At 38.5% G+C, this 22,601-nt stretch overlaps 1 protein-coding gene across 2 annotated transcripts in view; it reads left to right on the forward strand.

Annotated features, from left to right (window-relative positions):
• The window catches only part of MINDY3 (MINDY lysine 48 deubiquitinase 3), a 286,417-nt gene that overhangs the window by 202,638 nt on the left and 61,178 nt on the right, over positions 1-22,601 (forward strand). For both annotated transcript variants that reach the window (XM_063452471.1, XM_063452470.1), the window contains exons 6-11: positions 1,577-1,628; positions 7,366-7,480; positions 7,761-7,834; positions 10,322-10,401; positions 16,083-16,153; positions 18,096-18,176. In XM_063452471.1, coding sequence (XP_063308541.1) covers positions 1,577-1,628; positions 7,366-7,480; positions 7,761-7,834; positions 10,322-10,401; positions 16,083-16,153; positions 18,096-18,176 — 473 coding nt within the window. The remainder of the gene's footprint in view (positions 1-1,576; positions 1,629-7,365; positions 7,481-7,760; positions 7,835-10,321; positions 10,402-16,082; positions 16,154-18,095; positions 18,177-22,601) is intronic.

Genomic DNA, 22,601 nt, shown 5'->3' on the forward strand with positions numbered 1-22,601 from the left:
TTCTGCATAAAACACCTGCTGCTAAAATAAAGCAATCACCCCAAAAATATTTCATATTGGAATTTTGAGAAACGAAAATATAGGCTGAGAGCACTGGACTAATCTTCCCCCAGCTCTCTCAACTTTTTATTGCCATCCACATTAGACAACAGCTCATACATATTTTTGCAATGCCATGAACATGTTTAACGACGCACACTTTTCAGGAGCTGCTAATGATCTAATTTGATCCATGACTTTTGGAGGTGTGTCCTACTGTGAGTTGGCAGAGCTGTCTAGCTGTCAAACCTGCCGTGAAAAATACCCGCTGCATGCCTAAAGTATGCATAAACTATTTAACAAAATAGATAATGGTGCATTGTTCCTGTTGGCAATTATACATTATACCTCCTTTTTGCTGACCTGGTTCCATAAGATCCAAATAATAAATGTATATTTCACAAATAATATGAAATATTTTTTTCTGTGTTGGCATACTATGCAAATATTTCTTGATGAAAATAAAATATTTTCTATTTTGTTAAAGTAGGATGATGATATCCCGTTGCTGCTTTGCACACACACTTTTTTTTTTAATTCATCTCACACAAATTACGTGTGGATTTTATGTATTTTTTCCCCTATGTGAATAAAACAAAATAATTTATGCCTCATAGCAGTATTTTGGGTAATTGAGCACTGCAGATGCTTATTTTTAACTAGGAGTGAGTACAGCTTGACAGCAGAGTTTATATAATTTGTTTTCACAAAAATAGTACAGGGGACACTCTAGATAACATAAGCAATACACCCTCGAGTTAATGGGCATTGTACCCTGATTTTATGTCCATCTGTTTGGGAGTAGTTTCACACAGATCACCACCTCCATAGGCTGAGAGCGATTGGCTAACCTGCCCCTATAACTGCCTTCCTGGTTGGATAAAATTAACACTGATAATGTAAAGTTTAAATTCCACTTTATCGATACTGCTGAAGACAGGGCAGTCTTTGTCCGTTATGTATTGCACCGATAGTTGTCAAACCTCTTTTCAATTGATTGGCATAAAACTAGGTGAGAGCACCTGGACACAATAGGAAACATAGCCACTACATAGCCTAATATTTATACTCTTTAAACTTCATACACAGTTAGGAGTATATACCCTAAGTTTTGCCCTATTCTCTGCGGGAAGCTTGTCGCACACAATCCTATCTGCAATATGCATGTGTCTTACAAGTGTATTCATAAAATCATTGTGAGTTACAACGCATTTTTATCATACCTAATTACATTCACTTGGTGGTGCATGATTGTGCTATGTAGCCTTGTATAACTATTTTATTGTCACATTGCTTGTTTAGATAAGAAGCCCCAAATTGTCTTGCAAATGAATTACCCCAATTAAATATATTTTTAAGAATCTGTTTTGTAACTTGTATTGCTAATTCACTCCTTTAATTTATTTGCTTCTAATACAAGCAATGTATCTGCCTTCAATGTAAACTGTGAATTATTCTTTTACGTGAGCTAGAGATTACTCTAGCTCTTTGTGTTTTATTGCTGTGTGTAGTGCTGAAAAGTGTCTTTTATGTGTAGCTGCCTTGGCTGCAGAGGAGCTTGGCTTTGAGCGATTTCATGCATTAATTCAGTAAGTAACATGTTGTTGCATTTAAACTCGGGTGTGCTAAGTGAAATTTTAACTTTTTTTTGTTTGTAAATAAGCTTGTGTTCTTTTACTCCATTGTTACTTTCTTATTTGATAATCTTGATTTGTTGTTGAATGATAAGGTATTGAATAAACGGAGGGTGCTTGAGTTATTCAATCTTGCAAAACAAAAACATATTTCATAATTGAGATGTTTGGGTAAATACTGACATAGTACTGCATGTTGTTAAAATAATTGTAAGGTAAGCAGTCTTGTGTACCTGTGACTCCACAGCCTTGATCATTGGGGTGTTATTAGCCAGCCTGGAACAAGAGTTCCCTGCGGACTAATGTAAATTCTGCGCATATTTTTATGCAAAGAGTTGCATTCATGGTCTGAGAGCGGTCACCGGATCCCCTAAGCCAATGAATGTCTGATTGGGTAGTTAAACGCCAGATGCATGTCACAGCCAGCAAGAGAGAACCCTCGGCGCCTTAGAGGACCAGATAAGAGGGCAGACTGTTGCAATGAGGTTTTTTATACTTCTACGAACATTTCTGTTTGCAGTGCATCTGTACTAATAGTGAACTGAACTTTCAGAGCCCAGTGTTGTGAGCAAATGGCGTTTCTAATACCAACTGGCATTTCAGTTTGCAGTTAGCACAGAGCGCTTTTTAAACTGAAATGTCGTTATGTTTTAGATGTGTTTTCTTGTTTTTCAAAAGTTGTTTTTGTTTTTAAAATGAAAATCGGAACCAGCGCTTGTTGGTTTAAATATCAGTATACCACCTTGTAAATTGTTCTTATTAGCTGCTAAACATTCAAGTGATTCCTTACAATACCACTGATACAAGATACAAAACAAGAGAAGAATGTAGTGCTTCAGTCAAAATTGGATTAATCACCTTTTTGTTTTGTTTGGAAAAATAATATTTTCCGGTATGTCAAATCTTGTACAAGTATCTACAAAAAATTATTAAACATAGTATAGATCAAACATAACACGGTAATACGTTTGTTCTGATATATATACACTCACAAACGGAGAGCTATGGACCCAGCTCTGGTTTGAATTGTTTCTGGGTCCGTATAGGCGACCCACCCCTATTATCAATATGGATCTTGTTCTATGGGAAAGATAGAGACACAAACAATTGCGCAGTATTGTTGGCTCTAATTCTAATATGAAATAAAGAATCCCAAATGGGTACTTACAAATGTAGAGTCATAAAATAATGACTCAATTCTTAAGATTCTCACAATCGTTTGTGTCTCTATCTTTCCCAAAGAACAAGATCCATATCGATAATAGGGGTGGGTCACCTATATGGACCCAGAAACAATTCAAACCAGAGCTGGGTCCATAGCTCTCCATTTGTGAGTGTGTATATATATATATATATATATATATATATCAGAACAAAAACGTATTACCGTGTTATGTTTGATCTATACTATGTTTAATTATTTTTTGTAGATACTTGTACAAGATTTGACATACTGGAAAATATTATTTTTCCAAACAAAACGAAAAGGGGATTAATCTAATTTTGACTGAAGCGCTACATTCTTCTCTTGTTTTGTGTTTTTGTTTTTAGATGTACTGGCAGTATGAAATACTTGATTGGTCGTCAACCAGCTTTTAAAACAGAACACTGTAGGCACTATAGCCATTGCATCTCATTACATTGGTTACAGTTCCTGGAGTTCTCTGGCACTGTCTCTCCATTCAGCATTAAAAAACATTTCAAACTGTTAAAACACCATCCCAGCCCCTACTGGTTGAAGCTGAAGTTACACACTTCCTTCTAGCCGTCCCGATTCAGAATAGCAATAAAAGGTCACCCGAAACACTAAGCCATTACTGCTCAGGCTAATGCTTCCTCTTTAGCTCCTTACAGCAAAGAGGATTTTGGCAGGATGGCACCACAGGACCCCAGACACTATAACCATTTCAATGAGATGAATGCCTACAATGTCCCTTTAGGTTTTATCTGGAAATAAGGTATTTCAAAACAAGTATTTGTACATTTTTAAGATGTTCATACAACTTTTATGAATTAAATTTTAAAAAGGCACAACACTTTCTGGGTTGTTCGATAATTTGAGAACTACCATAAATTCAGGTGGATTTCCAAATTCAGGCCAATATAGTCGAATTGCTCTAAATCACTTCTGTTTTCAGCTTGGCTATTCTGGCTTCAAATTTTAAATCCTCTGTGAATTCCCGTCCATTCTTATTTTAGTGAATAACCCTGTTTGTGTCCAGTCCTGGCCATGCTATTTCTCAAAACCGATTTTATTTTCTGTTTCCTTGTTTTTGGGGTTTTTTGTTTTGGTTTGTTTAACAATCTATAATATTTTGCATTTAGCAATATGTTACGGTTGATTACAGAGTTAGTGTTTTGAAGATGTAAACATGTAATGTCAATAATACTGAATGTAAATGCTTATGTTAAAGGGACACTCCACTGCCCAAATGTGTGTGTGTGTGTGTGTGTGTGTGTTTATTTTTACAAAAGTAGATCTAACCACAATGAAAACATGCATGTGCAACGATTTGCAGAAGCTGCAGATCGGTCTGCAGCCTTTGCAAACTCTCCCCTTTTCTTCCAGCCCAGACTGGCTGTCCAATCACAGACTTCCCAATGCAGTTTAATGATAACTCTTAGCTAGTTAAATGTTCTGGGCAATTGCTTCCTCTTGAGTTACTCCACTGAGCTAAACTACCAGGAAGTAACAGGACCTGTTTGATTGACAGCCAGGGGGGTGTAACAAGGTCAATTTATAACCGTGTCAATTTCCATTGAAATCTGCACTTTTTGTAAAATGCGGAAAAACAACTCCACGCAAGATCTTCTTTAGGAGGCAAGTGGAAAAGGTCATACCCGCCATGGCGCTTTTATTAATACAGTTTTGTTGTGCCTGGAGCTGTGCTAAGGATTCTTTCTCATGTATTTGTGATCATTCTATAAACTAGACCAAACAACACCAATAGGTATAGTTTTACTGTATGCATTAACACAGATGATTTATTATCCACATTGTATACTTGCTGCACAATGCAACTTATGTCTGTAATTAGTTTGCTTTTCCTTAGAGGGATAACATTGCTGGAATGTATATTCTTCTAAATGAGGCATTGACTGTAAAGTTAGCCAGGGGTGGTTGATGGAGAATGTATATTGCTGATTCCAACCACAGCTTAGAAAAATCTCATTAGACAGGGTTTATTGCTGCTCATTTTACAATGCAAGGAACACGGGGTTTCTATGAGCATTACAATCCTCCATCTGGGTCTCTATGAACCAGTGATGGCTAGTCTTGGCACCCCAAATATTTCCATAACACTGACGGAGCATAGAACTAAATCAGAAACCTGGGTGCCATGCTAAATTTTGACCTCTCCAAATCTTGGGATACACTGCACATTCACAAACTTTTAAACTTAATAAAGGGCTGCTCTTACTTCCTGGAATTTATGAGAGTATTTTTACTTTCCCCCTATATTTAACAATTTTATGTTTGTGAGAAATTAAAAATATCAATATCAATATCTTGCAACGGGGTACCTCAATCTTGGCTCCCTCTTAATTATACTTAAAAGCTCTGTCCGAGATAGCATAGAAGGAAAGATACAGAGAAGAACAAACGTTTAAATATACATTTCTACTCCTTGTTTGCCCTGGCTGTGCCTTGACTAAATTGGATTCGGATATCATTTTATAAAATTATAAAATTGTGTGACTTTTCCCATTTAATTTATATTTTTTATTTTAACTCTTTTCTCATCAACATAAGTAATCTTAAAGGAACACTATAGTCACCTAAATTACTTTAGCTAAATGAAGCAGTTTTAGTGTATAGATCATTCCCCTGCAATTTCACTACTCATTTCACTGTCATTTAGGAGTTAAATCACTTTGTTTCTGTTTATGCAGCCCTAGCCACACCTCCCCAGGCTATGATTGACAGAGCCTGCATGAAAAAAAAAACTGATTTCACTTTCAAACAGATGTAATTTAGCTTAAATAATTGTATCTCAATCTCTAAATTGAACTTTAATCACATACAGGAGGCTCTAGCAAGCTCTTAACATAGCAGGGGATAAGAAAATCTTAATTAAACAGAACTTGCAATAAAGAAAGCCTAAATAGGGCTCTCTTTACAGGAAGTGTTTATGGAAGGCTGTGCAAGTCACATGCAGGGAGGTGTGACTAGGGTTCGTAAACAAAGGGATTTAACTCTTAAATGGCAGAGAATTGAGCAGTGAGGCTGCAGGGGCATGTTCTATACACCAAAACTGTTTCATTAAGCTAAAGTTGTTCAGGTGACTATAGTGTCCCTTTAAAAGTAACCTTTTATTGCTCCAGTTGATCCTCTGTAATGTTTTGTGCTATTTATTACTAATATTACTATTTTTTATTAAACCATGCTACTTATAGGTGAGTTTAGAGTACATCTGTCAATTTAGATGAAGTCTCGGATCAGGTTAATTGTCTACATGTTTGCTTGTCTTTTATTTTTATATGTAATGTAAAAAACTGTTTCAAACTACCTGCCTAAGGAGCCCCTTTTTAATAATTAAAACATTCAAATGTATTTTATAAAGGTAGTCATATTTATTTAAAACTTTATGAAATGTGAGAGATCAGCTGTTTAGTGGGGACTTTTATACTCTTGGCCTATAAGACTGGTAACTGTTGCTGAACAGTTTCCAGACATTTAAACCCAGGTATAGACGTGTGTGTGTGCGTGCGCGCGCGTTATATTGAGTCATATGAACATTCTGGTTTTCATTAGCTCTTTCTTTGCCATAATGCCAATATATTTTTGTGCAGCGATGGTTAACTTGCTTTTGAAGCTATACTAGACTGTTTTAGGATGTGCCAGGATGAATCTCCTGAGAACCTTGTCCAAAGGTTGAAGGACCACTAAAGTCACCCTGACCACTTAATCTCAATGACGTGATCTTGGCCAAGTGGTTCTATTGTGTCAATCCTGCAATTGCAGGATTAAATCCACCTCTAGTGGCTGTCTACCTGACAGCCACTAGAGGCTCTTCTGCTACACTGACAGTAAACTGATGCGGAAGCTCTTAGGAAAGCATGGTATTCAATGTTTTCCGATGTAAAGCATATGAATGAGTATGTGGCACTTCATCAGTTTCTGATAATCCTATATGAGAGCAGGATGAAGTCATGGGGGAGGCAGAGTAGCTGCACTAAAGGAGTCTCTGTGCTTGAATAAATACAAGTTAAAAAAAAGAAAAAATGTTTTAATAGTTTTTAAGTAAAATCTGGGGGCAGAGAATAGGGGACCAAAACAAACCTGCACTATAGCATTAGGAATACAGGTTTCCTAATGTTATATTGTTTTTTTTAATCGCTGCTCTATGAAAGTTGTTTGTTTTGTTTATTTAAATGCTTTGATGTCCCTTTTTTTTTTCTTTCTTGTATTGTTTAACCCCTTATGACACATGACATGTCATGATTACCTTTTATTCCAGAAGTTTGGTCCTTAAGGGGTTAAAAGCTGCTTCAATTTTGGTCTATGCTAAAGGGTACAATCTATCTGCTAATAAACTATGGAGCTCCATATGCATTCTGCAGCTTTCATAACCAGTTTGTATAGTAAACTGTCCTGAAGCCTAAAATAGCATAGACCTTACTAAAGGTGGCAGGGACGCGACAGACTCCATTCAAATCCATGCATATGATGTCTCTGTTATTCCCATAGAAAACAGACTTTCCAAAGTGCTGATGAACTAAAGGAAGCAATTTGGCATGAGTATTCAACCTGGAGAAACAAGTGTGGCGTTCTACTTTTCCTGTACTCTGTCATTCTCACAAAGGTTGGTTTTCAGAGCATCCTTCTGTGTACTGCTCCTTTAAACTCTGACATTGACTTATAGCAGTAATTAAATTGGATTAGCAACACATAGAAAGTCACATTATTCAGCAAAAAGGTTTGTTCTATACTATAGTAGTTTCTTCTGCTTGTGTTTGTCTAATGCATATAGACAGATCATTTTTGTTGAGCTTTTATTTATATTTTTAAATGTGTTAGATGACTGTAGGATTATCTACATATCACACAAATGAAATGTGATGACCTGAATTTTATCTTACCAGGGAATTGAAAATGTAAAAAATGAAATTGAAGATTCTCAAGAGCCTTTGATAGATCCTGTTTATGGTCACGGCAGGTAACTCCATACTTACATTTCCATGACATTTCCACAAAACAATAATTTTTTGACACATTGAAACAGCTATTTGCAAACTCCATGATAAGGTGGCCAATCTAAAGCAGCACTATAGTCATTAGAACAACTTAAGCTTAATTAAGCAGTTTTCGTGTATAGATCATGCCCTTGCAATCTCATGCCCTTGCTCAATTCTCTGCTATTTAGCAGTTAAATCATTGTATACAGCCCTAGTCACACCTCCCTGCATGTGACTTACACAGCCTTCATAAACACTTCCTTTAAATTTAGATCTAATTTTTACATTTCCTTTATTGCAAATTATATTTATTTTAGAATTTCTTATCTCTGTATATTGAAGTTCAATTTTCAGTACAGGAGATAAAAACCTTTTAAAGTAAGGTGTTTGTATATTTTTTAGTTTAAAGGACCACTCTAGGCACCCAGACCACTTCAGCTTAATGAAGTGGTATGGGTGCCAGGTCCAGCTAGGGTTAACTAATTTTTTTATAAACATAGCAGTTTCAGAGAAACTGCTATGTTTATCAATTAGTTAAGCCTTCCCCTTTTTCCTCTAGTGGCTGTCTCATTGACAGCCGCTAGAGGCGCTTGCGTGATTCTCACTGTGAAAATCACAGTGAGAGCACGCAAGCGTCCATAGGAAAGCATTATGAATCCTTTCCTATGAGACCGGCTGAATGCGCGCGCAGCTCTTGCCGCGCGTGCGCATTCAGCCGACGGGGAGGATCGGAGGCGGAGAGGAGGAGGAGAGCTCCCCGCCCAGCGCTGGAAAAAGGTAAGTTTTAACCCTTTTCCCCTTTCCAGAGCCGGGCGGGAGGGGGTCCTTGAGGGTGGGGGCACCCTCAGGGCACTCTAGTGCTAGGAAAACGAGTATGCTTTCCTGGCACTAGAGTGGTCCTTTAAATGCAGGGGTGTGTGTATGTAATATTTGAGTTAGATTGCAGGAGTGTGCTTGTATATTGTGCTGGTGTTTGACCGCTTGGATGTATGCATATACACTACCACATACATACATACATACATACATACATACATACATACTTACACAGATATTCATGCACATTAACACAGATGTGTATAAATACACTAACACATACACACAAATTCATATAGACACCATCACATACACACATATGGATACACACAGACATATACACACATGCACCCTGACACAAACAAACATTGATACATGACCACACCATGGCACAGATACACACACTGACATAAAACAGACGCACATACATAGATGCGTGCGCAGACACAGAATCACACTATTGCCTCCACCTGCGCTGCCTCCCTGCTGGATGCTGGAAGGAAGTGACAGGCTGTCATTTCCTTCCAGCCGGCCAACATTACAGGGGTCCTGTCGCGGTTTTAAAGGACCGCGGCACCTGACTGGACCCCTGTTCAGCAGTAATGTTTCCCCGGTGCTATAATCATAGCACCGGACGAAACATGCCGCAGGACACCGTATGGGAACTGCTGATCTATACCCAAAAACTGCTTCATTAAGGTAAAGTTGTTTTGGTAACTGTAGTGTCCCTTTAAGTTGGGCAAGTTTTCCAACTCTTTTTAGATGATTTCTGCAATCAACTCGGTACAATTTACAATAGTTTGAAGGAAACTAGGCCTCTCATGAGAGGCCTTGCACATAACCTGTCATAAAGGGGATAAAATTGGATTTACAGGTTATTTTAAAAATCAAGCTACCCTAATACCTGTACAATTCTGATTGTTAGAATAACAGTAACATCTGTAATGGTATGTAACAAAACAGGTGTATTTCTAGATGACGTATAATACCCTGTTCCCTAGCTGACGTAGTCAGTGAATTAGCATTAATGGCACACTGTAGTGTTTGGAATGAAAAACTTTAACGCTAAAGTGTCCCTCTGCCTTTGTACCCCCAGCCATGTAAGTGTCAACGCTTTAAACACTTACTGGAGGGACCTCAGCAAGAAGCGACTCTAGTGACTGTCGGAGAGACTGTTCTTGTTCAACTGCTCAAAAGGGTGAACACAAATTGGAGAGAATGACGCACACTTATTTCACCATATCTACTATAATATGGCAGTTTTGATACCTAATTGTGTTGGTTATGGCACTTAGTATGTCTAAAGAAGCTGCCCCACCCCCTGACAAAGCATTGGAGTGCTGTGACTTATTAAGAACTACTTGCTTTATTTGCATAACACTATCATAGACATTTTTTTATTTTATTTTTTGCTGCTCTTAAAACAGCAGAATTCCCTATCAATACTGCTATTTCAATCCCCTCAAAATGAATTTGGAAAAAATGTGAATTATTGAATTTAAGGCTTTGTATTGACAGTCACATTTGTGGCATATTCTGTTATTGAGACACGTGTGACATATTTTAGTTGACTAGTCTTTTATTCAAGTAAACATTTTTGTGTGTATGGTGTGTTTTTGTTTTTTATTCCCTCTCCTCTCTTTTTTTTATAGTCAAAGCTTAATCAACCTGCTGCTTACTGGACATGCCGTTTCCAACGTATGGGATGGAGACCGGGAATGCTCAGGGATGAGTAAGAAATGTTTCTGTTAAATAGATTTATTCTGATTTACAAAATTAAGCTTTACACTCAAACTCCCACTACTCCTGGGTAGCAGCAATGGCTGTAGTATACATCAGCCCCAATAAAAAACAAAGGAAAAATAACAAGCTCACCTGCTGTGTAAAGGCAAAACCTCTTAGGCGAGTCCTTCACTAACAATTCACCTTAATTCTTTGAGCCACAATGCGAAATCTCTGAGGCTCAGAGGGGTATTTTTATAAACCCGTATTAACCCTTACTATGGAACACTTGGGGTGGGCGGCAGCGCTGTAACTCTTTAACCCCTTAAGGACCAAACTTCTGGAATAAAAGGGAATCATGACATGTCACACATGTCATGTGTCCTTAAGGGGTTAATGGCTATTGGAGTGATACTAAAAAACCTCCAGTTGTTTAACTGTGCCAAGAGATTTAGGATAGTGTGCTAGTAACTTTTTTTTTAATGTTCTATAAATAGCTTCTATGCTAATATAACATATAAACCTTTAGAGGATTCTGATCAATGCTCTTAATTGTATGTATTCCTTTTAATCACCTCATATCCACGTATTCCAACTAGATAAACTGACAGGCAAATGAACTACAATTTACAGACCGTAACTTACTCAGTCGTGGCAGGGTGAAGGGGAGGTGGAGGCAAAGTGGGATCATACCAATTAGTAGTAATTAGCATTTCTTTAAAAAGGAAAAACTACTGAAGATTAAGGAGGAAAGCACCCAGCTTGACTAACTGTAGTGCAAACTACAAATTGCATCAAACGTGTTGGTACCTGGAGTGCACATTCATTAGATTAGGCAAAGTAATTACGTTTTTTAAGCTTTTCTTTAAAGTAGTGAAGAGGAGTTTCCCTTTTCCAGTACTTTACATTATCATTCAACGCAAGGTAACAGTTTGTCAAGATACACCATGTGAATATGCATCATTGCTGACTCTAGAAATGTGTATTGAACACATAAGTGATAAATAGTTGAGCAGACTAGTTTAATGATTAGTGGAGTATAGAAAGTATCGCCTCCGTTTAATAAGCTTTCCAAATGATTCAATACTGTTTTAAAAAACTATCTAAATAATTTAGTTGCAAAAAAATCCCCATAGACTATTATGGTGACCTCTGTAGATAGTTTTTCTAACAGTATTCAATCATTTGTAAAATGTCTTAAAACGTATAAAATTAAGACCTATGTTGGAAGTATAGATGTATTGCACAAGATTAAGGTTGAAGATGGGATTAAACGTGAATATAATTATTTTTTTTTCCTACTTGGCATCAACTAATAATTGATCCATAGCTGACTATACTTTGTCAGTTTGATAAAAAAATAAAAGTAATCATCGTAGCCTGCATACTTACTGAAACATCACGTTTGTAGCCAGTAGAGGGCAGTAGTGACCAGTAAATAAATAGTTAAGTGTAGGGATTCAAAAACATGGGGAAAATACCCATGTGCTACAGAACTGGCTGACCTTTCAAAGCACTTTTATAGGTCTGGAAAGCAGAAAACAAACCTTTTCATTAGATGGTTTTTCACTGTCTGAACTTTACCATTGTTAAATGTTTTCTTCCTTTTAAGTCAGAAAGGCTTGTGTGTTGTGCTGAATACCAGACATGTGGAAGAGAGAGATGAATACATGATAAGAAATTGGGTCTTCGTAAGATAAAAAAAAATCCACTTTCATCTGTTAGAAAGTCGCAGAGCTTAATCTTACTCTTAAAGCGGCACTGTCATGCCAAACTTACCTTTCCCTAATCGCTTCCTCTTCTATTCCTCTCTCGGGATCTGTTCTTCATTTCTTCCTGTCTGCTCTAGTTTTTTTATTTTTAAAGTACCGTATATACTCGAGTATAAGCCGACCCGAATATAAGCCGAGGCCCCTAGTTTTACCCCAAAAAAACTGGGAAAACTTATTGACTCGAGTATAAGACTAGGGTGGGAAATGCAGCAGCTACTGGTACATTTCTAAATAAAATTAGATCCTAAAATAATTATATTCATTGAATATTTATTTGCAGTGTGTGTGTATGAATGCAGTGTGTGTGTATGAGTGCAGTGTGTGTGTATGAGTGCAGTGCATGTGTATGAGTGCAGTGCGTGTGTATGAGTGCAGTGCGTGTGTGTGAGTGCAGCGCGTGTGTGTGAGTGCAGCGCGTGTGTGTGAGTGCAGCGCGTGTGTGTGAGTGCAGCGCGTGTGTGTGAGTGCAGCGCGTGTGTGTGAGTGCAGCGCGTGTGTGTGAGTGCAGCGCGTGTGTGTGAGTGCAGTGTGTGTGTGAGTGCAGTGTGTATGTGTGCAGTGTGTGTATGAGTATGTGTGCAGTGTGTGTATATGAGTGCAGTGTGTATGAATGCAGTGTATGTGTATGTATGAATGCAGTGTGTGTGTGTGTGTGTGTGTGTGTTGCAGAGCCTTGGTTGGGGGTGGGCAATTTTTATTTTTATTTTAATTATTTTAATATTTTTTTATTTATTTTATTTTATTTAATTATTATTTTTTTATTATTATTTTGTATTTTATTTGTACTATTATTATTTTTTTAATTATTAGTATTTTATTATTTATATTTATTTTTTTTCGTCCCCCCTCCCTGCTTGCTAGCTGGCCAGGGAGGGGGGCTCTCACTCCCTGGTGGTCCAGTGGTATTGGTAGTTCAGTGGGGGGAGAAGGGGGGCTGGCAGGGAGCACTTACCTCTCCTGCAGCTCCTGTCAGCTCCCTTCTCCTCCGCGCCGGTCTGTGCAGCTCCCTCTGTCAGCTCACACTGTAAGTCTCGCGAGAGCCGCACTATGACCCCGCGGCTCTCGCGAGATTTACACTGGGAGCTGACCGAGGTGCTGAACGGACCGGCGCGGAGGAGGAGGAAGCTGACAGGAGCTGCAGGAGAGGTAAGTAAGATCTCTGCAGCCCCCACAGCCCCATTGTCTGTATTATGGCAATGTAAATTGCCATAATACAGACACTGACTCGAGTATAAGCCGAGTTGGGTTTTTCAGCACAAAAAATGTGCTGAAAAACTCGGCTTATACTCGAGTATATACGGTAGGTACTATTTTACTTATGTATATTTCCTAAGCCTGACCAGCGGAGGAGCAAAGTGTGCTCCATTTCCTGTGCTCAGCAATTTCCCACAATTCTCACCTTTCCTCTGTGATCTCGCGATGCCTCCTTTTACTATTCCCGAACGTCCTGTCATTTAGACAGAACGCCGGCGAAACTACCGAATTTCGCCCCAACAAAATGAGAACAGTTTGTTCATTCATGTTAGGACGACAATCGGTACTTTTAGGTCGGTTCAAATTTTAATTTGAATTAATGAAATTCCTATCCATGCTGCGGCTGCATCTTGCAGCCGCTTAGTAGATAGCTCCCTAATTCCCACGGTATCAGGAAGCTATCTACCAAAAGGCTGAAAGACCAAGATTGGTCTTTCAGCCAAATTTACTAATAGTAGACAACTAAATGGGGGACATAATTTTCGGACAATAGCCCCAGTGTTTAACTGGGCCTGCGCAGGAATTTTACAGCTCTATCTAGTGTGGGCAGATGGCGTGTCCCACAGGGCCTTCCTCTACCCACACAAAGATGGCGGCACCCAGGACCTATGTCCGGGCACAAAATAAAGATTTAAAAAAAAAAGGTAATAGGGGGAAATTAGCTGTAATGGAGTTGGGAGGGGGGGGTTTAAAAAAAACAACCAAAAAAAACGAAACGGAATACGTATTTGGTATGCTAATATGCTAATATTTCATCAAACGTTGATGAAAATTCTGCAGTGTTCCTGGTTATGTGACGGAGCAAGAGACCATGTGAAAAGATAAGGGGGCGGCTTAGGGAGTCTGCAGTCATTTCAGGAGCAGAACTGTCCATCCAGACTGCAAACCACTGCTACCTTCTCAGCAAGGCAAAGTAAAAGGATGCATGAGTGTAGTACGAAGTTCTAGAATGCCCGTGATTAACACGGTGTGAAAAAAAAAATAAAAATTGCATGGTTATAGCTATTGCCTTTTAGAAATGGATTTGACAGACTGCGTGGAGAAATAGTTATTACAGCTGTAAGAAAACCGATGTTTCTAGGGCAGCGAAAATTATAGGCCATGCCATACCCAAGTGGGATGCAAAACAGAGGCTGAACATTTGTTTGAGAGTAATCTTAAGGGATACAGTTAATGGAGGTACTCCTTCCCATTCTAGAAGAGCCACAGTGAATAGTTGTATTGTTGTTAAAATAAACATGCGTGAAGAAGCTGATGACTAGATTTCAATAAGTAGTTATTGCTTTAGAAAAGCTTATCTCCGCTAGGAACAATAAGAGAATGCTACGTGTTAAAGTAAATTCAAAACGCATGTTTCCATTTCTGACCTACAATATTGTGCAGGTTGGGTCCAAAAAGAAAATGGCGTCTGCCCTATCCACAACATCCATTGCAGCATAAATAGCAAACCTTCACCTCTTATGTCCCTCACCGTTTATATTCCAATTCAACCCCACTAACTGTGTCCCCACAGTTAGTATAATGAGTACTGCCCTCCCTTTACCGTCCCCCACATCAATACTTAATTGCCTCAAATTTGTCTTAGTTGGAAACTCTGGTACGTACGGCTAAAACTACATCGTAATGTACATTCATGATAAATTTGATTGCTTTCCTTTTTGGAACACATTCTGAGCTTTGTTACTCCAGCTTGGATTGATTGCTTTTGTCTGCTTTTTTTCAACATTAACCAATATGTATGTTTAGAAATGTTGATCTGGACCTGTGCCAGGTTGCCATGGCAATAAAGCACTATATTAGGTTTTAATCTTTCCAGTTGCTAATCAAATGTGATTTTGCGTTAAAGGACCACTCTAGGCACCCAGACCACTTCAGCTTAATGAAGTGGTCTGGGTGCCAGGTCCAGCTAGGGTTAACTAATTTTTTTATAAACATAGCAGTTTCAGAGAAACTGCTATGTTTATCAATTAGTTAAGCCTTCCCCTATTTCCTCTAGTGGCTGTCTCACTGACAGCCGCTAGAGGCGCTTGCGTGATTCTCACTGTGAAAATCACAGTGAGAGCACGCAAGCGTCCATAGGAAAGCATTGTAAATGCTTTCCTATGCGACCTGCTGAATGCGCGCGCAGCTCTTGCCGCGCGTGCGCATTCAGCCGACGGGGAGGAACGGAGGCGGAGAGGAGGAGGAGAGCTCCCCGCCCAGCGCTGGAAAAAGGTAAGTTTTAACCCTTTTCCCCTTTCCAGAGCCGGGCGGGAGGGGGTCCCTGAGGGTGGGGGCACCCTCAGGGCACTCTAGTGCCAGGAAAACGAGTATGCTTTCCTGGCACTAGAGTGGTCCTTTAATGTCCAATATTTTCATATTTACCAGCCAGTAACAAGAGGGATTTCACTGAAAGTGTTTGTGCACACTGGTTAGGCATAAGCTGCACCGATCTGAAAATACATGTGTCGTAAATACAATCACAATATGCTTCACTAAACCTATGAACAAAACATTGTGCATATATACTTTGCTCTTTCTTTCATAGATGTGCAGTTATGTGCATAATACACTTTACTTTTTTACAGGCAAATCAGAAAGGGGTGTGTGTAGTAAATAATTCTGCAGTTTCTCCTAAGCCTCCATTTAACAATGTTTTATTAACATAACTTTCCTTTTCCTTCAGAACTCCTTGGTATTCATAGTCAAGCAAACGTGGGCTTCCTGACATTAATGGAGTCCTTACGATACTGTAAGGTAAGCCTTTCTTTCCTGTGTTCCCAAATGCTTGTCCTTTCCTTTAAAATAAAAGGCTTTCTTTTAATAAGTACTCCTGTGGCCAAAGTATCACATTTTCTAGAATAATGTAGTTACAGCTTCCAAAGACAAGACTACGACGTGCTATGTCTGAAAAAATTGTGTGGGCCTAAATCACTTTGTATGGCATTTTAATTCTCCATGGATGGTTAGTTCATGTGATAGATGCAGTATTTCATTCTTTGCTATGTTAATGAGCGCTGCCCGAGCCAAGTCTGTACTATTATTACACAGGATATTTCTCAAGTGTTTTCTGTTCTGTATATTAATTTCAGTAGACAATGGCAGCGCTGTTCTGGAATGTACATGTGTCGGTGTTAATAAAAGACTTGTAACTTGATCACTCATATAATATTTGGTGGTTCAGCAATTATTTGTACCCTCTGCACTTTGTTTACAATTGGCAGAAGACCGATTCCCATGTGCCACGTTTATGCAAATTCTGAGTAATTATTGGCCTGCTGCTTCAGTTTATACTTCACATTTCCAAAGAGGGAATATTGTTCACTTTGTCCATGACCTAGCCAATGAGCAGGAATAATAGATATGATTATCTCACCAAAAGAACCATTTAAAAAAAAGTAGCCTACCAAGCTACTTTGGTTAAATTCTGCATTTTAAAAATAAAAACATTAATTGCTCATTTATAAAAAAAAAAAATCCTCTCCAATGTATTAATGAATTAAATTATGATTGGGTTCGAACACTCTACTTTTCTGTCTCTCCTGCTTAAGGATTTCACAGGGGAAGCTTTGCATGCAAATCCTAACTAGACTGTACTAGTTATGTTTTTGGAGAATGCTGTTAAATATCTCACGATAGATTTTATATTCTGGCTTCTTTTGTTATACATTTTCCACACAAAAAAACTGTCATGTGCCAAAACGAACTTGCCTTTTTCTCCCAAGCAGTGTTTTTTGAGATATCAGCAGCACTTTCTGTGCAAACACAGGGAGGGCCGGTATTGGAGAATATATCAGCTACATCCTGCTCCCCAAACAAGCTAAATAATTGCACACAAAAAAGTGATTATGAATAATAACAACTAGTATTTATATAGCACCTTTCTCCCAGTGGGACTCAAATCGCTTTTCAGCGCATGCTCTTGGAATTAACGAAATCGGCAGCTGAATAGTAGTAATGTTCTTACTACCCAATTGATGGTACTCGGAAGGTCATTTTTTGCATTTTGCATTTTTGAACAGGCTTTGTAGTCAGGGAATTTACCAACTGAGCTAGCTCACCAGAGTACCTCTCCATGTCCCATTTTTTTGTAACGTAAAAGCAGCAAAATGGTAATTAAATGGAAACTTGCATTCCTGTGTGTGAGACTTGTCATTCTCTAAATTTACAGGTTTGACAAACTGATACGGCTTTTGGAAATTTGCCATCTCAAAAACACTTGAGCACATTCTTTAAGGCCTAAGCAGTCTCGTAAATGTTTCAGCATGTTTTTTGCCCTGATTCTCATTTTTCTTTTTAATTTGTTTCTCTACCTTATCGCTAGAACGCAGTCTTAAATTCTGTGCTTTGTGAAATGGTTAAATAAACTTGGGTATTAAGTAGGAGGTTCAAGTATGAGATTTGACATCTTGGTGCTGAAAGAACAATTTTATGTCCTAACCGAAGGTTACATGCTCAAGCAGTAGATCTCAAGTCACTCTATGATTCTTCTTCCAAAGTCTGATCTGGACATAAGTAAATACATGAGTTAATATAGGAATTGATTAGATCGTATGCATTCAACGACTCCATTAATTCATATTGCATATTTTCTTAATGATAGGTGATTTCTTTTTTTTTTTTTAAATGGCATTAAAAACAAAAAGGCATATTTTACTGGCATTTTAATTTTGTTTCTTTTCCCAAAATGCTTTCTCAGGTTGGTTCTTACTTAAAATCTCCAAAATTTCCTATCTGGGTTATTGGAAGTGAAACTCACCTAACAGTGTTTTTTACAAAGGTAAGAAGTTAACAATGCATTTCCTTTTCCTTGCAATCTGTCTGCTCTTTTCAGTTTTACATTTAAGACACAAATCCAGTGTTAAAATGCTGCACTATGGGGATATTCTTTGCTAGACATTTCATTTTGAAATATCACTATGTATGCTAACTAAAAACGGGCTACAATTGAAAATATACAACATGAACGCGTGGTCATCAGGTTTAGATATAATTCATTCGCACGTTGGAATGAAAAGAAGAAATTACCTAAGCAAAAGTGATTGTGCTGGTTGTAGTGGGTACAGCCACTCAAAAGGACTTACCAACATATTCATAAGTAGCCAAACTTAATTAAGCTGATGTGCCATGGATACTCCATTAACAAATTCTTAGAAGAAAAAAGGCTCCCTGTGTTTTAACAGTGTATTTCTGTAGTACTTCTTGCTTAATTAGTGTCAGCCCTTCCTGTAGACCGTTCAGGGGATAAAAAAATAACGATTTGTCTAACATGGAAATGTATAGGTTTACAACTGGTAAGTCTTCAGTCTAGTTATAAAATCAAAATAAGGATACATGGGGCCTTTTATTATCATACCAAAATTATGTATATTGGATTGACCAGGTTCTTCTTTAGCATACAAATGGAATAATGGAAATTTAACATAAACCATATGAATTGATTTGTTCATATGATGTTTTCCCAGTGGTTCTCTTGACAAACATTAGGCCACATAACGTGATTGATCGTCCTACAACTGCCATAGTGAAGTATTATTGATCAGTCTATGTATTGCATTTCCCACAGTCTTCTCACATCCAGCAGGATAATTCACGGTATTGCAATTCATGCATCATCTCATGCTAGTAGTATAAAAGTTGGATTTGATTTAAAATAATTGGTCGGTAAGACTCTATTTAAATTATGATTTTCATACATACAGACTCATTCTTGCTAGTTGTTTTATACATTTTTTAAATTGGCAATCAGATAATGATTTCACACTTAGAATAATAATTTTTGAGATTATTTTAGAAGTTATATCAGAGATGATTTTGTTGAAATTAGAAATACATAAATAATAATGAAATTATTGGAAGGTGCTCTATCTCCAGTTTAACTTAAATTGTTTTATTGAACTAAAACACTCAAATTTTATAGCATACATGCTTATGTATTTGCTTAAAAGAACATTATAGCGTTGGGAATACAAACCTGTCCATACTTAAATAGGTCTTTTTAATAAGGTACATTAATAGGAACATCCAACAGCCATGACAACGTTTCAGACACCGAATGAGGCCTTTGTCAAGTGATGTCTTCTGTCATGACTGCTTGAAGTTACCAAAAAAGATTGTGTGTGCCCGGATTCTTTCTATATTGTAGCAGTGTTTATTTGGAGTCTTTAGCCTTCGGTATCATAGATGTTCAATTTACTTGGATTAATGGAATTAGTTTACCAATAATTTAAATATCGCATGAATTATACAGCTTCATGCCATACAACTAATCAATGTTTTATTCCAAATAACCTTTGGACTATAATGTATCTTAAATAGAAATAAATCTTTAGATGTTGTTGTATTTTTTCAATTGCTTCAATGAGCAATAGTTTGTCAGACATGTAGAATTACTTTAGTCCTGTTTGCATTTGCATGATTTAAACCGTATAGTCACTCCTGTGTGTATTTTTACTTGAAATGTGGGAACTGTAATTAGACACAATGCAGATATGACCCCACTGTGTCCTTCACAAGATGAAGTAATGATGAAACTCTCCTTATGATGTGTTAAAATCCCTCTGCTTATGTGGGAGGATCTATTTGGGTGCAATCTACTCCTTTTAGCCATGTTGAAAACAGCTGCCGTAGCTCAGTTTCTGAATTATATGCTACGTCGCAGGAATAATTTTCTTAATGGGATTCTGGATTCCCTTTGACCTGTTTTACCAGACTTGATTAACATGACAAACCAATGTTGAAATTCTGTTACTTAAAATCTTTCTGGGACACACAAAATGCATGGACAAAGTGTTAATACATGTATTTACAGAAATAAGTCCTGCGCTCAAACTCCCACTACTCCTGGGCGACAGCAATAACTATAGTACACATCAGCCCCAATATATACAATAAAAAAAACATAGAAAGGTTACTTGCACACTATCACAATTCCCTATGCACATTTGAATAACTGGAGGTTTTTCTAGTATCACTTCAGTGGTCACTTGAGTGTAAGCTTACCTGCCACGTCAAGGCAAACCTCTTGGGTGAGTCCTACACTATCAATTCACGTTGCTTCTTTGAGCTTTAGGTAAAACATCTCTGAGACAGAAAGGGGTATTTATCTAAACCCCTACATACTTATTAACCCTTAATAGGGAATGGGTTGAGCGACAGCATTGTAACATGACTCTGTAGTACAAAAGCAAATACAATTGTACAGAAATAAGTCCTGCACTCAAACTCCCACTACTTCTGGGCTGCAGCAATAACTGTAGTACACATCAGCCCCAATGCGTACAATAAAAACCAAAGAAACCGTTACTTGCACACCCTCCCAAATCCCTGTGCACATTTGAATAACTAGAGTGTTAGTATATGAATGTTATGACAAATGTTGTATTTATTAAAATAGTCAAAGGAATATGTATTAATGTTGATCACTTTAATGTTCAAAAATGACTTTCTCAACGAAGAGGGAGCTAGTGCTCATTTCCACCGACGCTGAAAAAGCTTTCGACCGGGTGGACTGGTCATATCTCAACGCCACACTGTTGCATATGAGTTTCTGCCCACACATGCGCTCCTGGGTGTCATCCCTGTACGCGACCCCTTCGGCCCGCATAAGGATCAACGGCGCTCTTTCCGCCCCGTTCCCATACGGAACGGGATTAGGTAGGGATGCCCCCTGTTTGCCCTTTCTCTAGAACCATGTTTGGAGGCGGTCAGACAGGACGGGGGTATTACAGAGTTCACCCTGGGACACATGGAACACCGGATTGCAGCATATGCAGATGATACAGAATACAGCAGGAATACAGCGCTTATCAACACACAATATATGCAAAATGGGCAGCAACCCAAGTGAAGGAAACCCCTCAAGTCCTTTTTTTTGTTTTGTTTTTGTTAATTCTTTATTTTTGTTGTGCAACGATTGACATACAGGCTTGAGATGCCATGACGGCAGTGACAGTCATAGTATGAACATACATCAAGATACTTTGTCATGTCATATGAGGAAAGTGCACATTTTATAGGTATGATAAAACAGGCTTAACTGAATATAAGATCTGAGTGATTACAAGTTTAAAGAAAAGGAAGGTATTGCTTGAAGCATGGTATATGTTAGGTAGGAGCTATGTAATGTTAAGAGAAACAAGGTATAACATGCTAGGATTAACACTGGATATTTTATGCCACTGGCCCTCGGCGTCAATTATACGTGCATGACAAAATGGGACTCCCTGCATTACAAGTGTGGCTAGCTGTGGTGTAAGAAAATTACTCCTGCCACGTTGGTAATAAAATTAAAGCAAAATAAAATAAAACAATGGAGCATTATAATTGCACTGTGTGCCTGCTCGGCCAGCTGTTATAAGTATCAGGCTAGGCTAGCTGATTATAATGCTGCTGTGTGTGGCCTTGCGTGGAGGGAGGCCTATGGCCGAGGCAGGCTCTGCTTTTGTGGCTAACCAATGCCCATCTGTGGCTTAACATAGTCCTGGTCTGTGGAGTGCTGCGGTGGGGTACTTCTGCTGTGGCCTTTGCCCCTGCTCAGTATCGCGGGAGAGTCTCTGTGTTGTGTGGCCCACGGTAGGTGTATCAGGGCATCCTCTGTGCTCTTTTCAGCCTGCCTGGGAGTCTGTCGCTGGGTTCCGCAGGTCTGGGCTGCAGATGAGGTTGATGCTTTTTTCTTCCAAGTGCCGCAAGGGTCTTGGGTTGCCTGGCGCCTGATACGGGTACCTTGTTTCTGTAGCCGTTGTCTAGGTATAGTGGTAGTAGCCATTTTGGCCCTTTGCTCCTGCGGGTTAGTGTCAGATTGTTCTGGTGTAATTTCCCCAAAAGGAGGTTGGGTCCTCCGAGGCCCCTGCCTTTGCTTAGTCACCGATGCAAGTCTCTTAGTCTTGGACTGTGAGGGTAGCGTTTTAGCTTCCAGTTGCTGCCCAAATCTTTCAAATGCCTTGTCTATGCGTTGCAGTATGTCGTTTGTGGAGTTTGGCAGTATCAGCTTCTTCCCGTGCGGCACATACCCCGTGAATAAAATTTAAAGGAAATTGGCACAAACCAGGTTATTTGTCCAAAAGAATTCCTTTATTCAGTAGTAAAAGTAAATATAAAACATCCAAATACGCGTTTCGCCGATGTTGCTTTCTCAAAATGGATTTTTTTTGTATCCCATTGTCTCTCAGAGCTGGCTTAGCTCCATTCCCGTTCCTCCCCCACT

The sequence above is a fragment of the Pelobates fuscus genome, chromosome 4 (assembly GCF_036172605.1).
Source record: "Pelobates fuscus isolate aPelFus1 chromosome 4, aPelFus1.pri, whole genome shotgun sequence".
NCBI lineage: Eukaryota > Metazoa > Chordata > Amphibia > Anura > Pelobatidae > Pelobates > Pelobates fuscus.